General features: G+C 39.2%; 1 protein-coding gene and 1 long non-coding RNA gene across 4 annotated transcripts; one reads left to right on the top strand and one right to left on the bottom strand.

Annotated features, from left to right (window-relative positions):
• Window positions 1–2,161: 2,161 nt before the first annotated feature.
• Window positions 2,162–15,049, bottom strand: LOC103463637 (uncharacterized). 3 transcript variants are annotated; one of them, XR_014087329.1, is made up of 8 exons: window positions 13,804–15,048; window positions 13,548–13,629; window positions 13,329–13,463; window positions 12,988–13,064; window positions 7,859–12,054; window positions 7,642–7,778; window positions 5,257–5,352; window positions 2,162–3,201 (listed from the first exon to the last, which is right to left on the bottom strand). It is a non-coding gene; the product is annotated as an uncharacterized LOC103463637 (long non-coding RNA). The 3 variants fall into 3 exon arrangements; XR_014087327.1 differs by having other exon boundaries at window positions 7,642–12,054; window positions 13,804–15,049; XR_014087328.1 differs by lacking the exon at window positions 5,257–5,352 and having other exon boundaries at window positions 7,642–12,054.
• On the top strand, window positions 8,810–11,855 carry amh (anti-Mullerian hormone). Its single transcript, XM_017304206.2, has 7 exons — window positions 8,810–8,951; window positions 9,031–9,249; window positions 9,358–9,527; window positions 10,293–10,404; window positions 10,482–10,581; window positions 10,658–11,097; window positions 11,196–11,855. The coding sequence occupies exons 1-7, from the start codon at window positions 8,903–8,905 to the stop codon at window positions 11,594–11,596; spliced, it is 1,491 nt and encodes a 496-aa protein (XP_017159695.1). The 5' UTR covers window positions 8,810–8,902; the 3' UTR covers window positions 11,597–11,855.
• Window positions 15,050–16,362: the final 1,313 nt, after the last annotated feature.

Raw genomic sequence — 16,362 nt, forward strand, 5'->3', positions numbered from 1 at the left:
TTGCACGGATCTTGTTCTTGCCATTGAGCTGGTTTCTCAGGACTTGCCTTATTCGTTGGAAGTATCTCCTCCTCTCCATGTAGAGGAGGAGACTTTTGGTGGCTGCATTCTTGAGTCGGCATCCGTAGCCAGTCTCTTTTGAAGTTTGGAGCCATCCCATCCTTCCAAACAGCAATGGTGCTCAGAGGGGCTTTCCTCCCCTATTGCTCCTCCCCCCCCCCCATTGCCTCACCCGGAGAGCCAAGCCGCTGCTGCTGGGACCTCTGTCCGTGGAGCGCCGGCTCCTTCGTCCAAAGAGGCGCAGGCGATTCTTCTTTGTGCCTGTGTCCTTGAGCTACAGGCGTGTCACCTGTAGCTCTGTATGTTTTTCTTTTTGTTGCCACCATTTGGATCACAGCCACAGGGGGGGCATCTGCCTGCGCCTGCTTACCAGCAAGTTTCTGGAGGTCCATATGGTGGCTAGGGTGAGCCACATCTCTGTGAAGTCTTTTTTTGCTATTTTACGGTGGCTCACCCCGTGCAGCACTAGCTGCGTGTCGAGGACCTCCCTTGCTGGCAAGTATGGGAATTGCAAGGAGCCGGCCTTTGCCCACAGGTCCACAGCAGCACTGCACTCCCACAGAAGGTGCCTAACCGACTCCGGGTCGGGGGCAGATGTTGCGGGAGTGCATGATGCCTCTGACCGGGAGGATCCCATAAGCCACCATCCTGGAGTCTGTTTGGAAGGACGGGATGGTTCGCGTTGATGATTTGGCTGAGGGGGTTCAGACCTATGCAAAACAGCAGTGGGGCAGAGAGTTTCCTGGAAAGAATTATGATTCTTTCCAGAGTTTTTGATCTCTGCCCCATTTGATTGACACTTGTGCAATTGGTTTGCAGTTGCAGTTTTTTTTTTTTATATATATATATTTACTGCAAACTGTAAACCACTTGTACAAGTGTCCACTGCTGTTCTGCATCTGAACCTCCTCAGCCAAACCATCAACAAGACTGGCTACGGATTCTGACTCAAGAATGGGGCCACCATTAATGTTACCCTAACCCTCCTCTACATGGATGACATCAAGCTGTACGCCAAGAGTGAGCGAGACATCGACTCACTAATACACACCACCAGGATCTACAGCACTGACATTGGGATGTCATTTGGACTAGAGAAGTGTGGTCGGATGGAGGGAAGGTCATCCACACAAAAGGGGTCTCAATCCCAGAAGGAACAATAGCAGACATTGAGGACAGTTACAAGTACCTGGGAATACCACAAGCAAATGGCAACCTTGACCAGATCACAAATAAAGGAGCTACAGCCAAATACCTCCAACAAATAAGGCAAGTCCTGAGAAACCAGCTCAATGGTAAGAACAAGATCCGTGCAATAAACAGCTATGCCTTGCCAGTAATCAGATACCCTGGAGGAATAACTAGCTGGCCAATGGAGGAGATAAACACCACAGATGTTAAGACTCGGAAGCTGCTAACCATGCATGGAGGGTTCCACCCCAAATCCAGCACCCTGACTAAACACGAGCCGCAAGGAAGGTAAGGCAGGTGTTTCCTTGAGTTTTGGTTTTCTAAATTGAGGGAACCAAACCTTTAGGGAATCCTAAAGACCTTTATTGGAAATAAAGGCCCCTCTTTAAAAAGCTGGACTCAAGGACAGCACAGAGGCACTCATCCTGGCTGCGCAGGAACAGGCCCTAAACACCAGAGCAATGGAGGCTCAGATCTACCACACCAGACAAGACCCAAGGTGTAGGTTGTGCAAGGAGGCCCCTGAGACAGTCCAGTACATAACAGCAGGGTGCAAGATGCTGGCAGGGAAATCATACATGGAACGACATAACCAAGTGGCGGGCATAGTGTACAGAAACATCTGTGCAGAATATGGACTGGAAGATCAAAGTGGGGAACACCCCCAAATGTGGTGGAGAATGACCGAGCTAAGATCCTGTGGGACTTCCAGATCCAGACAGACAAGATGGTAATGGCAAACCAATCGGACATTGTGGTGGTGGATAAACAACAGAAGAAAGCCGTTGTGGTGGATGTAGCAATACCAAGTGACTACAACAACAGGAAAAAGGAGCACGAGAAACTGGAGAAATACCAGGGCCTCAGAGAGGAACTGGAAAAGACCTGGAAGGTGAAGACCACAGTACCATACAATACCATACCAACTTTATTTATGAAGCACTTTATACACCAATAAATTGATTAAAAACAGAAAAAAACTGACCAGCAGTAGAAGGGTTAAGAACATGACAGAACCGAGCTGCAGCACATGCTTTAGCTTCAGCACAGGACCGCGTTATCTAAAATAAACAGGCATATGGTCTGAAAATAATGAGTCACCAATCACTAAATTAAAAACTGGTAGACCATAAGATAAAACCAGATCAAGACTGTGACCATGCTCCTGGGTAGCACCAGTCACACACTGCACAAAATTAAAAGAATCGGTAACATTAAGAAATGACTGAGCCATAGGTGAAGAAGGACAACAGATATTAATATTGAAATCACCAACAATGAGAACTGGGTCATACCTTGGCATGATATCAGCCATGAAATCAGAAAAGTCATTTATAAAGTTTTTGTTGTACTTTGGTAGCCGATAGACTGTCGCACACAGCACAGTGAGAGAGCTGCCGAGTTCAGATAGGCTGATCTCAAAGCTAATCCCATAGTACTTGTTTTATTGCTTACAAGTAAAACAACTTTTAAAAACAGTCACTATTCCTCCACCGGACCCCGACATCCTTGGAGCATTAAAATAGCTGCAGTTCTGCGGTTCAAGTTCTTTAAAAATGCTGGAGTCACCCAAACCACTTGTCCATGATTCTGTTACAAATAAAACATCCAATCAATGAGAGGAAAAGAAATCCCTAATGACCAAAGTTTTATTTGTCAGCAACCAAAACCGATCCTGGCAGAAATCAGCGGGTCTACACCATCAGCTGGCGTCCGGTACTCCCAGCAAAGAGGCTGCAGGTTGCTAGGATTCACCATGCGTCTACAGGGCTGAGGAGCGCAGGGCCCCTCAGGGCAGTCACCTCCAAACTGGAGAAGTGGCTAAAACAGGATCCCAGGAACAGCATCAGACATCTCAGTCCAGAAATGTACAGTTCTAGGCACAGCCAAGATACTGCGGCTCCCAGGCTTCTGGTAGAGGACCCGAGCTCAGAGGATGAAAGAGTCCACCTGCGGAAGGGTGAAAAGGGATTTTTTTATAAATGTATATATACTGCTCAAAAAATAAAGGGAACACTTAAGTGTTTAAGTGTTCCCTTTATTTTTTTGAGCAGTATATATATATATATATATATATATATATATATATATATATATATATATATACTGTCTGAGTATCTTCAAGTAGGTTTGATTTTAACTAGTGTTTCACCTTGCAGTAAACTACATTATTTTTTTCTTATGTGCACAACTATCAAATGTTTCCCAAATACAATGTGACCCCAACACTGAAACTGTGAGTTTGTGTAACAGTATATGTTGAGTAACTCAGGGAAATAACATGAACATACAGTATTTAGGGCTCTCCAACAAGCACCATGATGTGCAGAAGTGCTCACATCCCATAATTAATTCTAGCATTTGCAATGCTGCAGCCACAATTTTCAAGATATTTTACAACAAAGATGATTACTACAGATCAACACAAAAACTGCTGCATAACTGTAAAGTGTAAGGAAAATAATTTGTAAACTTTCTACCTTTCTGATCATTTAAAACTTAGAAATCTGACTCGTTATCAAATTTCTGGGCCCTGTCAGAGAACTTGGGAACAGGAAATTTAACAAGGCAAGTGATGTCAGATCTGAACCTGTCTGAACATCATCAGGTGATACATAGGGTGCTCACATAAAGGAACATTTTAAGGCTGCTTTTAAAGCGGGTATTTCTGCTTTTTAACAGAATTCCTTTAACTCAAGAGTTAAAGCCAATTCTTAGGAGTTTAAGATAAATAGGGCTTTTTTCTCATTTCTGCCTTTGCAATGATTCTGCTTGAACATCTCTTTCTGTAAATATTTCTGTTTTTGTTCTGTAGACTATACTCGTTATCAGAAAACATTAGGCAATATCAAGAACAGTTCGTTATAACTACAACATTTCTGAAGAAATTTAAACGGGGCCTGCACAATTCGTAGCACTTGGTTACCAGTAAACACACCCATCTCTTAGCAACAGGCTAGCAACAAAAATTCTTATTGATCAAAAAACATAAGATTTCTTCTGCTCTTTCGAAATACCACTTATTTTATACTTAAGAATTGTTTAGTTAGTGAATTTTGTAGAAAAGTTCATTCTTTTTGTCATTAGTTTTAAATATTTTATTCAACACAAAAGTAAAAATCTCGATTTATACTTTGTTGCGGTTCGTTACCAGTAGAAAACGCTTATTTCTTAAAACCAAATTAATAAGTTTTATAGTTTATAAAACATAAGCTCTTTCGAAATAATGCTTACCTGATTAGATAGAAGACATTTGCTGTTGGCAAATTTTGCAAAAGTGAAAATCTTATGTTGACTTCGTAGCACTTAGTTACCAGTAAACACACCCATCTCTTAGCAACAGGCTAGCAACAAAAATTCTTATTGATCAAAAAACATAAGATTTCTTCTGCTCTTTCGAAATACCACAATTATGTAGTTGGTGAATTTTGTAGAAAAGTTAATTTTTTTTGTCATAGTGGTAAATATATTATAAAACACACATCCAACACAAAAGTTAAAATCTCGACTTATACTTCGTGGCAGTTCGTTAGCAGTAGAAAACGCTTATCTCTTAAAACCAAATTAATAAGTTATATAGTTTATAAAACATAAGCTCTTTCGAAATAATGCTTACCTTATTAGATACAAGACATTTACCGTTGGTACATTTTGCAAAAGTAAAAATGTTAAGTTTACTTCGTAGCACTTAGTTACCAGTAAACACACCCATCTCTTAGCAACAGGCTAGCAACAAAAATTCTTATTGATCAAAAAACATAAGATTTCTTCTGCTCTTTCGAAATACTACTTATTTTATACTTAATAATTGTTTAGTTAGTGAATTTTGTAGAAAAGTTAATTCTTTTTGTCATTAGTTTTAAATATTTTATTCAACACAAAAGTAAAAATCTCGATTTATACTTTGTTGCAGTTCGTTACCAGTAGAAAACGCTCATCTCTTAAAACCAAATTAATAAGTTTTATAGTTTATAAAACATAAGCTCTTTCAAAAATAATGCTTACCTGATTAGATAGAAGACATTTGCCGTTGCCAAATTTTGCAAAGGTAAAAATCTGATGTTCACTTCGTGGCACTTGGTAACCAGTAAACACACCCATCTATAAGCAACAGGTTAGCAACAAATATTATTATTGTTCAAAAAACATAAGATTTTTTCTGCTCTTTTGAAATAGGCCTACTATTTATCTTACACTATTTAACAAGAACTGTGCAGTTGCTGAATTTTGCAGAAAAGCGTTGTGTTTTGTTTGTTTTTAATGGTAAATATATTGTATAAGAGACATTCAACACAAAAGTAAAAATCTGATTTATACTTGGTTGCAGTTCGTTACCTTTAGAAAACACTCATCTCTTAAAACCAAATTAATTATAGGTGTAGAGCAGTGTTTCCCAACCCTGGTCTTCAAGGCACACTGACCTGCATGTTTTAGATGCTCCCCTGCATCATCAGCACACATGATTGCAATTGATGGCTGATTAACAGGGTTTGCTGATTTGCAATCATCTGAATGGGGTGTGTTGAAGCAGGGGAACATCTAAAACATAAAAGGTCAGTGTGCCTTGAGGACCAGGGTTGGGAAACACTGGTATAGAGCAATAGGTGCCTTGCATGCATTGCATGGAAGCATTGAAAAACAGTGTAAACATTGGTGTATATGCTATGACAAAGATGGACTTTGTTTATTACAGGTTACTTCTGAAAGTGTTTGATTTCACTCGATTTTATTTTGGGCTGAGTAATAATGCTGTACTCAAATGCACCCCAGATTTTTAAATAAAAATAAATAAATAAGTAAAATTATAAGATTATTTTGATTCCCCAATAAAATATAAGGCTGCAGTGATTTGATCTAGCAATTAAACTATAATAAATAACCAGGAGGTGAAACATGACAAACTATGGCTCAGTTCACCCAAGTGAAAAAAAAGTATACTTTAGTATATTTCAAACATACTTAAATTTGTGAAAGTACAGTTTAAGTATACTAAGTATTAAGTGTACTACCTATAAGTATATCTGAAGTATACCAAAAGTATACTTGTACCAATTTTGAAATTAAAACTTTAAACACACTTAAACATAATTGCACCAAAATACACTTTTAATATATTAAATAAAAGTATACTTTAAGTGAACTAAATATATTTTTGCCCAAGTGTAAATATGCACTTTCTCAAGTATATTTAAAATATATTTTGTGCATATTTAAAAATATATGCTCAAAATATAATTTTTTAAAATTCACTTAACACTACTTTAGATGATTAATTTCAGTATGTTTTAAATTACATCTCAGTGTAAATTTTAGGCTAATAAAGTATGCCTTAATTTTCTTTATTTAACCAGGTGAACCCCATTGAGATCCAGATCTCATTTTCAAGAGGGACCTGGGCAGAAGTCTGCATCACGCAGTAACCTGATTACAAAATAAAACTAATTGATACATATGCATAAGTATGTCTTTTAGGCACCTTTAAAGTGTGTTTAATGTAATATGTAGGCATATGTACTTAAAAAGTATGAATTTTTAAGTGCCTTCATAATCTTTTACTATTTATTAAAATTGCATACAATAAAAAAAAAATTATCATGATGTAATTTTTAAGAAAGTACCCAATACATTTTCAGATGTGTGATGTAAATCCTGATAATCGGCATTAGCTCCAGTTCACACTCCAGACCAGATGGTGGCGGTATTGCACACTTTCATTTATTTAAAAAAACGCCACAAAGAGTAGAAAAAACTTGAACGCAGGGAAGATAACAAGCGCTGTTCAAATTCGACATTTTTACTGCATAATATAGGCTTCAAAGTAGAGGGCCTTGACAATAGTTACTAATTTTGGTAAATTCAAGCTGGTGACGTCAGGTTACATTGTGTTGCATTCAATGTTATTGGAAAAAAGAGATTCCGATAACAAATCGGACATTAAGCGCAAATCGGACATGCGCTTAATGTCCGATTTGCCATAACTATTTATTGAATTCATAGTCGCCACCTGGAGTGGCAACAGAGGTGGCAAGGCTCTCATTTGGGGTGGCAAATGCCACCCCAGTAGATCCGCCCCTGAGTGGAATGGAAATTACGTTTTCAAAATATGTTTCATAGCTAAATTCCAAAAACGGTGACATGCTTTCATATCCATATCACGTTAATGGCCCTCAGAAGTCCCATAGTTAGTCTGCAGAGTCTGCCTGTGTCTCATGAAGTTTCTTGGTCCAGGAACCCCAACAGGCAGATAAAGGATAAAGTTATGGGGGAGTTTGAAAGAGGGTTAGAACAATATCCTAAGCTTTGAACACACACAGACACTCTTCATCCAGTCCAACTGAGTTTGATTTATCTTCCAATAAGATAAACTATGTAAAGAATCTCTAAACCTACCTGTGTGTTATTGGTGGAACTCATTTCAGTTTGACTGAGTGGCTCGTTGTTCCTGTGGTGAATCCGTTGGTACAAAACCATGACAGGAAGAGTCAGCTTCTGACCTTGTGCATTTCAAGGAGTGGATGGAGACAAAGCTGTAATTGACATCATCAAATTTCATGTTCATGTCATGAAATGTCATGTAACTGGCACTAAATAAAAATGCACATCGTACCTTTCAGATTATTTGTAAAAACATAAAAAAATGCATTCAAAGCCGTTCATCGTTTTTCTTCCATTTCACCACTATATGCTCTCTTACGAATAAATAACATTGCTGTTTTCCCTGAGAAAGTGAAGCTTTCTCTCCTGCCACTTGGTGCTGACAGAGTAGCGATGTCCATGAATGGGTCGATCCTTTATCTCCTGGGATTCAGAGGCGCTTCATGGGCCCCAAGACCTTGACTGTCTGCAAAACAAGGCTGAATTGGTGAGAACCTGAAGGGAGTAGCGTCTCTATAGGGAATCTGTTTCCCCTGTCTGCTACAATTTCAGATACTCCATAACCAGAACTGTTTCATGGGATAACGTGAATGGTAGTGCTTTTTTTTTTTTATCTCCTTTTTTTGTAATGTTTAATCAAATGATGCTAAATTTTTTGAAATTCACTTCTGGATCCTCCAAAAGGAGAAATATATTCCTTATAAATAAAGGCCTTAATTAGTTTCAGTAGTAAGTAAAAACTTTTGATGCACTACTATTAAATTTTAATCCTGTGTTTAAAACTACCAGTAGATTTGCAAACTTTCTTTTAACTCCTTTTAGGCTACGCTGTGTTAAATATGTTGCGTTTTCTGTAAAATGCTTCGTAGAAATGTAGATGTAATTTTTCAACACTTGCAAGCTATGTTGTGTGCTATTAGTTGGCAGCATTAGTAGAGAAAACGACACCTAATGGTCCACCATTAATCTGCGTTTGTTTCCAGTTAAATCCTCCCTTTATGCTTGTTTTTGCTCTGACTTCTCAAAGTTAAAGATGTTCAACAAGCCACCCCAAACCTGCCTTCTGCCTTCCTGAGCGGTGAACATTTCAAATCCTCAAGGACACATCAGCCGCCTTTTTTCTTTTTTTTTTTATCATTTCAGTGCCCCACTCCTCCGTTAGTGAGAAGAAAAAGGTGGGAGGATGTTACTCCCATCCGCCAGAGCTTGACCCAAACTAAATAGGCAGCTCAGAGACGTCTGACCGCACAGGTGTTCACGCCGGCAAAAGTGAAACATGTTCTTGTTGATCCTGCTCTGGAGCTGCTTTGGTCCTGCAGTAACAGGTCAGGCTGAGGTGGCGTATGCCCATATCTGGCTTTGTTTGTTCTGCAGCTCTTCTGATCTGATCCCCACATGTTCCAGCTTCCGCAGCGCATCGGGATGGCCCCTGCTTTGTGGACGACTTGGTAGCGGCTCTCCATGACGCCACTGGGAAAGACGGTGAACTTCTAGCCAGCAGTCCGGCTTCGTTTGGGATCTGCAGTGAATCCGACAGTTCACCCCGATCAGTCCTATCAGAGCTCAGCGTGGGAATACGAAGGAACGACCGAAAAGGCGTGGAGGTTTTGGATCCGGCTGCAGGTATCGGCATTTACAATCTATGACCGTTTTTTTGTTTGTTTGTTTTTTGTTTTTTTTTTAACAAGATTTTATTATTTTTGTCATGCTTGCATGTTTTTTCTCCACTAGTGCTTGTGTCAGACGAAGATGATCAGGAAGGCCTCATGGTAACCTTTGACCTCCCGCAATCCCAATTATTGAAGCTGAAACCGGTGCTGGTCTTAGCATTTAAAAGCCCCCCTACAGACGGAGAGCTGGGCGTCACTTTCTCTAGTCAGTCTCTGCAGCCAAACACACAGGTACAGAAAAAAAAAACACACTCTGTTGTAAAAATGTGTGACATTTTTTATGTGTTAAGAAAATTACCCATATCATGGCAAGTCCAAGAGTATTTGAGACCTCAAGCAGAATTACATGAAACTGATCACCTAAAAAAATATTAAATTTTTTTTCTTTACAAATTTTTTTTCCTACATTTTTTTATGCCTTAAGAAAATCAAAATGCATGAAAGGGTTAATGCATGGTTCACTAGCAAGTTAAATTATGCAGACTATATTGCAGAATTAACTTGATCATCACATTATGTAACAAAAAATACAACATTGAGTAAATTGCAGAAACTGAATGTTTGTTTTGTTTGTTTGTTTGTTTAGTATCCATTTAGTCATATAAGTTGTAACCAGTGTACAGTGTTTCAATGCAGACTAGTAAAGCTGGGGCTTTTTAAAATTATTTTTCTCTTCAAAGTTAATTATTTTTAATGAGCATCAGAAAACGTTCTGCGTTTCGATATTAAATTATGGAATGACTGATGAATTAATATTTTCCTTCCTAGAATATATGTCAATTTAAAAAAAGAAAGAAAGAAAGAATACATTTTATTAAATTAGCATGTTTATTTTTAATTGGGTCATTCTGAAGTTCTTTTGGGAAACCCTAAGCAGCAGCAACTTAGTCTGAGATTCATCTTATTGTTTTTTGAATTTAATACCAATTATTTTCCCCGAAGTTGCAGGTTTCACTGTGTTCTGACCACAAGGTTGTTGTTTGTTTTTTTTTCTAGTCTGCTTGCTTTTCAGGGAGGACGTTGTACATCCTGCTAACAGGAAAATCATCTGAGGGAAATGTTGAACAGAAGTGGAATATTTCTGTTCAGGCAAAATCCCCCAGCACGAGTAAGACATACTGCTTATTTTTGTTTTCAATGTCTCGTGTGTCATCTTCGACCTCGTCACGGTTTCCTGTCATGCAGGAGAAAACCTGAAAGACGTCCTTATTGGTGGAAAATCAGGAAGCGACGTTCGCCTGACCCCAATTCTGCTTTTCGCTGCAGAAACAGGAACCGATACGAGGCTGGTTTGGGTTTCATGTTCCTTCTTTCAAGTGATGTGGTGCCGGACCGAATTCTCATTGTCGTCTCTGTCTCAGACATGCAAACGGGTCGGGTTCGTCAGCGGCCTCCTCCCAGACAACTTCTCTCTCCTTCCTGTGTGAGCTGAGACGCTTCCTTGATGCCGGCCTGCCGCAGCAACACGCCGAGCCCCCTCTGCTGCGGCTCGACTCCCTGCAGGCCCTTCCTCCCCTGGCTCTTGGCCTTTCCACCAGCGAGACCCTGCTGGCGGAGATCATTAACTCCTCTGCCCCGACAATCTTTTCCTTCAGCAGCTGGAGCTCCAGCTTCCCGGTCCGTCCTGGACAGCTGGCCCTTTCCCCTGCTCTGCTTGGGGAGCTGGGGCAGAGGCTGGAAACGAACGAGCGGCAGATAAGAGAGTTGATAAGGCAGGGAATGGTGCCTCAAACAGCATCGGAGAAGCTGGAGAGGCTGAGGCAGCTCAGTGCTTTTCAGAAGCAAGATTCGTCAGCAGAAGGTGTGCAAAAGCATCAGCCTCTCGTTTACATTGTTTGAGCCTGATATCAAAACAATAAATAAATAAAACGACAATATCTTATTTTCTGCTCCAAACAGGAGAGAGCCAGTACTGCGCTTTCCTCCTCCTGAAGGCCCTGCAGATGGTGACCCGTGCGTACAACATGCAGAGAAAGCTGAGGGCCACCAGAGCAGGCCCTTCAACCAGGGGCCCCATCTGTGGGCTCGGGAGCCTCACTGTGTCCCTGGAAAAGCTCGTCTTGGGTCCCCAGAGTGCCGACCTCAACAACTGCCGCGGCTCGTGCGCGATCCCGCTGATCAACGGCAACAACCACGCCGTCCTGCTCACCTACCACACCGAGCGGGGCGACGTGAACGAGCGGGGGCCCTGCTGCGTGCCGCTGGCCTACGACCCCCTGGAGGTGATAGACTGGAACGACGAGGGCAGCTTTCTCACGAGCAAGCCGGACATGGTGGCCAAGGAGTGCGGATGTCGCTAAAAGTGTTTCGGAATGCCTGAGCTGTTGTTCTCCAGAGAGAAATAAGTGTTTTGTTTTTGTTTTTTTAATTTTTGCTGCATGCAGTATTTAAATAGTGCAGTAAATTCATATTATTTACATAGATTTCTTTAGATTTTACTTTCAAGTAAATGTTGCATGATGCACGTCATATATATATATATTTTTTTGTCTTACAAGCACAGTCAAAGATAAACAGTAGTTAAATGATAATGTATTAAAAACACCATCTTCAAAGCCAGTATGTGTTTTTTGGGGGGGTTCTTTGTCATTTATTCTGGAGTCTGATAAAGAAACATGTAACTTAGCTTCATGTTTGTGTTTCACTCGTTAGCTTTCGGTTTCAAGATTGCTTTCCTCCCTATTGGCTTTTTTCTTCTTCGTATTGCTCCGACCTCTTCGGATCCCCACCAACTTGTGACACTGTCCCATATGGAAAACTGAGGGCAGAAAATAGGAAACAACATTGATTCTAAATGGCAAGGCAAGTTCACATTACGGATATAATATTAAAGCATGATGAATAATATAATACTCTGAATAAAAATGATCTCTAGACAAGTGATGGCCAGATGTGGGTCAATGATAATCACACCAAAACTACAAACTTCAGCAAAGTTACAGCTTTTCTGTGCTGATGTGAGACAGATTAGAGTGTGGAAGAGGCATTCAATAATGATTTAACATAAAGTTACCATCTATTCTCCTACATGAAATTATTTTATAAACATAAAATAATGTAAAAAGTAAAAAGGTTTTTAGTAAAAGTCTTTTTTACTTCATTTCAGGTATTGGCAGTACTTTTGTAAAAGTCTGTCTTGACATGAGTTTAACTTCCTAATTTTGTCCTTTAACACTTTTCAAGAAATGTTACCTTACAAAATGCATTATGTTCATGTTTTCTTTTACATTTTATCAGGTTAAGAAATACCAACTAATACAAAAATAGTGTTGTATTTTATATAAAACAACAACACAAAACAAGATAGTGCTTTATTATAAAGTGAAAGGAAAATGATCTGACTCCAGCTGCAAATCTTTTGGGGAATGTAAAAAATAAAATAAAATAGTGAAATAAGATGCATCAAATTCCTTTCATTCCACAATTACACACTAATTAGTGTTGGTTTAGCACGAACAAAATACCAACAAAATATACTGAAGTGTGATTTTGTAACGTGATAGTCTGTGAAATGGCTTAACGATTGTGAATATTCTACTACTGTGAGTAATGTACTGCCATCAAAAGGATGAAAATAATCCACTTTCAAGCTTTGTATGAAATGTATCTATAGAACCCCTAATCCTAAATATCTTTGTTTAGACAGAAAGAGTTACATGCAAAGGATCAGCATTGGAGAGACAGATCCTACCTCAGGTAGAGTACCTGTCTGGAGACAGTCAACCAGATACCCGATACCCGTCTCCTCCACAAAATAATCCAGAGCTTCTAAAACACACAAATATAAAACACCCTCAAGTCTGCTGAAACAAACTAGTTAAAGATTAGACAGAAACTATCATGTGTTGTGTTTAAAATAAATAATACACTAAAGTATTAGTCGTAGCAGAACTGACTAAATATCTGTGTTGTGGTTGAACCTATTGTTGAAATAAGTAAAAAAAAAAAAAAAAAAAACAACAATCTGACAGCCTGAGATTGAACCATGTGTGTACATAAAATGAATAAAAGTGATGGCAAGCGAGCACTCACCATGTACTTCAGTTACTCCTGAGCTCACCAGAAGCACAACCAGCGCCACCACCAAACAGCGGTTCATCGTAAATCCCTTCCATGGATTTGGAACGTCGTTCAAATTTTCAATGGACAGAATCCGCTCGTAAGACACTGCGGAAAGACGGAAACGCGTCAGAGAATTTGGAGTGGCGTCCACACACCCAGATGGCTGTTCATGGTGCACATTAGTATTACTTCTGATGTTTTTTTCTTTATTCGCTCCAGGCCTAACTTCTGAATTCTGAGAATTGGGATGAAGCCTTGGTCCAAACTGAATCTGTTTTAAAAACAAAGTCTCAAATAAGTACATTGTTTTTCCTTTTGGCAAACCATGTTTCAATGTACAATTTAAAAGGTCTAAATCGGGGCCTGCAAACACATGGAGCTATCAAAATTTGCTGGAAGGACCTCACAGGTTTGCTATACGTTAGCCATCAGAAAGTAAACATACCTGAGTTTCCCTTTGCAAAGACGCAAGGGTCGGAAAAGTTATGATCCCTGTTTTGAGTCGAGTAGAGGGAAGTGTCACACAAACCCTTCAACATGCTCCTGAGCTTCTTGACTGACAGCAACAGAAGAGAGGCGCGGGGGCAGGGGGTGAAAGGAAGACGACATTGATAGCGCTCCCTAATACTTACTAACAGTTGGAGAAGTGTGCCAAAAGTAGGAGTAGCATGCCGAGCCTCAGGCACGTGCAGAGGGGGAGATGGGGGGGCTTGAGCACCTGCCCTTTTTGCTCCTTGCCCCCAAGTGCCCTTTTGGTCAAATTTTTTATTTTTTTATTTTTTTTGGTATTATTTCCTAAGCCCTCTTCTGACACATAAAAACATGTACTAACATTCTTTGCTTTTTTTGTTTCTTTTTTGTACAACATAATAAGCCGGTCACCTTGTTACCTTTGACCTTTAGGCCGTGACGCATGACGCAGTTGCCTTTTGCGCAGTGAGATAAGGCGGCTAACTGCGGAGCTCAACTAGCGAATGTTCCAGATTACAGAACAGCTTTTGGTGAATTATATTAAAAAAAACGTTTTTGGTGAATAAAGTGGAGTAGACTTGCTACTTGTAAGATGACGGAAAAGATTGAAATATCGTTTCTGCTTCAGCTTGTAGTCGCGGTTTAAGCAGAGAGGTAATGAAATACAACAGACACTGACAGGCCTCTGCGTCTGCCTTTCTCTGAAGAACTACTGAGCGGGAGGAGACAGCCAGGTGAGGAGAAACTGTTCTTATCTATCGATTCACTATTTATATCATACAGACATTAGGCTGTTGCTGTTGTGCTATTAGCTAGCTGCTAGCTAACGACTTTGCTAGCAAAGCAAGATAACTAAAGAGCTTCTCCCCTGTATCTTTAATGATATCAGTCATTCTTCAGTATCGCTTTTGCAATAAGGGCACATCGCCCGTCCAAAACCGATCATCTCCATAATGGATATATGTCTGATCTTCTAGTTTAATTTGCTGCCTAATGTAGTTATATAAATGTATCTTGAAGGAGAATATCACTTAAATAATAATACAACAAGGATATTCATTTAGAATTAAAAATAACTCACCCTGAATTACCATGATAGATATAATGTATGTAATAAAAGTGACATTAATGAAGGTGAAAAAACTCAATCCAGACTTTAAGTTTAGGGTCTGGTTCGCACAGTATTAAGTTAAATTTGTTTCTCAATTATTCAATGAAAAAAAAAAAAAACCTCAGTTAAGTAAAATAAAATTGTAATCAAAACTTTTGGACTTGTAATGATTCCTTAAAAAAAAAAAAGTTTTGTTCAAAAGATTTTTTTTAATTCACTCATTTTTTACCAAACATAAACATTTATTTGCACACATCATAAATCTTTTGTTGTGATTTTAGGCCCTGCTCAAGACGTCATATGGGAATCACAAGCAAAACTTTGAGTCACAACCAAAAACTTAGAATAGCAAGAAAAGATTTCTGACAAGCGCAAATAAGTTTGTTTTGCAAAAAAAGTTAACTTCATGAGTCAAAAATGTGTGATTTAAATTTTTAAAAAAAATTTTTTTTAAGCAAAACTCAGTAGGCTTTTCTCATGGTGACATGCATTAACAATGAAATTTTTACTTTTGTTTTTTTTTTTCGTTTTTCTGCAGTTCCACATTAAAGTTTGATGCGGCTCTGCTTTCCTGAATGGACCATCTTCATCTCCACTGCAGCAAACAGGCAGCTCTTTTTTATAAATTACAATCCACTAAAAGGTTGCATTGTGTCCTTGTTTACATTTTTAATAGTGCAATTCTGTAAAGACAAAATATGTCTGGTCTAGCTCTGATTTACATATCTTGCTAAATTGCAGGTTTGAATATTGCAATACTTTCCTATAACAAAATAGACCTGCAGAAAGAAATTACTAATAAAATATCTTACATAGTGTTATGCTCTATATGGAGATGTTCATTAGCTTTGATGGTATATGTCACATTTTGGAAATTTATCATTGTTTATTAAACTCTGAAAGCTGAGTGGCTTTGCTAATATTCTGTCCTAGAATGCGGTTAGATGTGCCCTTTTTTTGTTGTTGTGCACCTGCCCCTTTAGTGGTCTCTGCACGGCCCTGCCGAGCCTCACACCGCTATTCGTACCCCTTGAACAATTTCACAATTTCTTATTATGCTACAGCCCGAAACATTAACATTTTTATTGGGAGCGTTGTTTAATAGAGAAATCAATTACAATTCTCAAGTCTCACCATAGAGGCTCAGTTGGTTTCAGGTCTTCGAGCCATTCTAACACATGAATATTCAGTGACAGCTCTAGCTTTATGTTTAGGGTCATTGTTCTGCTGGAAAATGAGCCTCTTCATCGGCCTCAAGTCTTTGTCAGACTCTGACAGGTTTTCTTCCAAGTATTCTCTGTATCTAGTTTCATCTATCTTACCATCAGCTCTCCCAAGCTGCACTTTTCCGTTTTTACCTGCTCAATCACAAAGACACAATATTTCAATAAAACAACATAGTGTGATTTTCGAAGAAAATGG

This window comes from Poecilia reticulata, chromosome 4 (genome assembly GCF_904066995.2).
Source record: "Poecilia reticulata chromosome 4, P_reticulata-male-v2, whole genome shotgun sequence".
Lineage (NCBI taxonomy): Eukaryota > Metazoa > Chordata > Actinopteri > Cyprinodontiformes > Poeciliidae > Poecilia > Poecilia reticulata.

Coding starts and splice junctions, on each gene's coding strand:
- amh (XM_017304206.2), top strand. CDS start 8,903: ATGTTCTTGTTGATCCTGCTCTGGAGCTGCTTTGGTCCTGCAGTAACA. Junction 8,952..9,030: donor CTTTGGTCCTGCAGTAACAG/GTCAGGCTGAGG, acceptor CACATGTTCCAG/CTTCCGCAGCGCATCGGGAT. Junction 11,098..11,195: donor GCAAGATTCGTCAGCAGAAG/GTGTGCAAAAGC, acceptor TGCTCCAAACAG/GAGAGAGCCAGTACTGCGCT.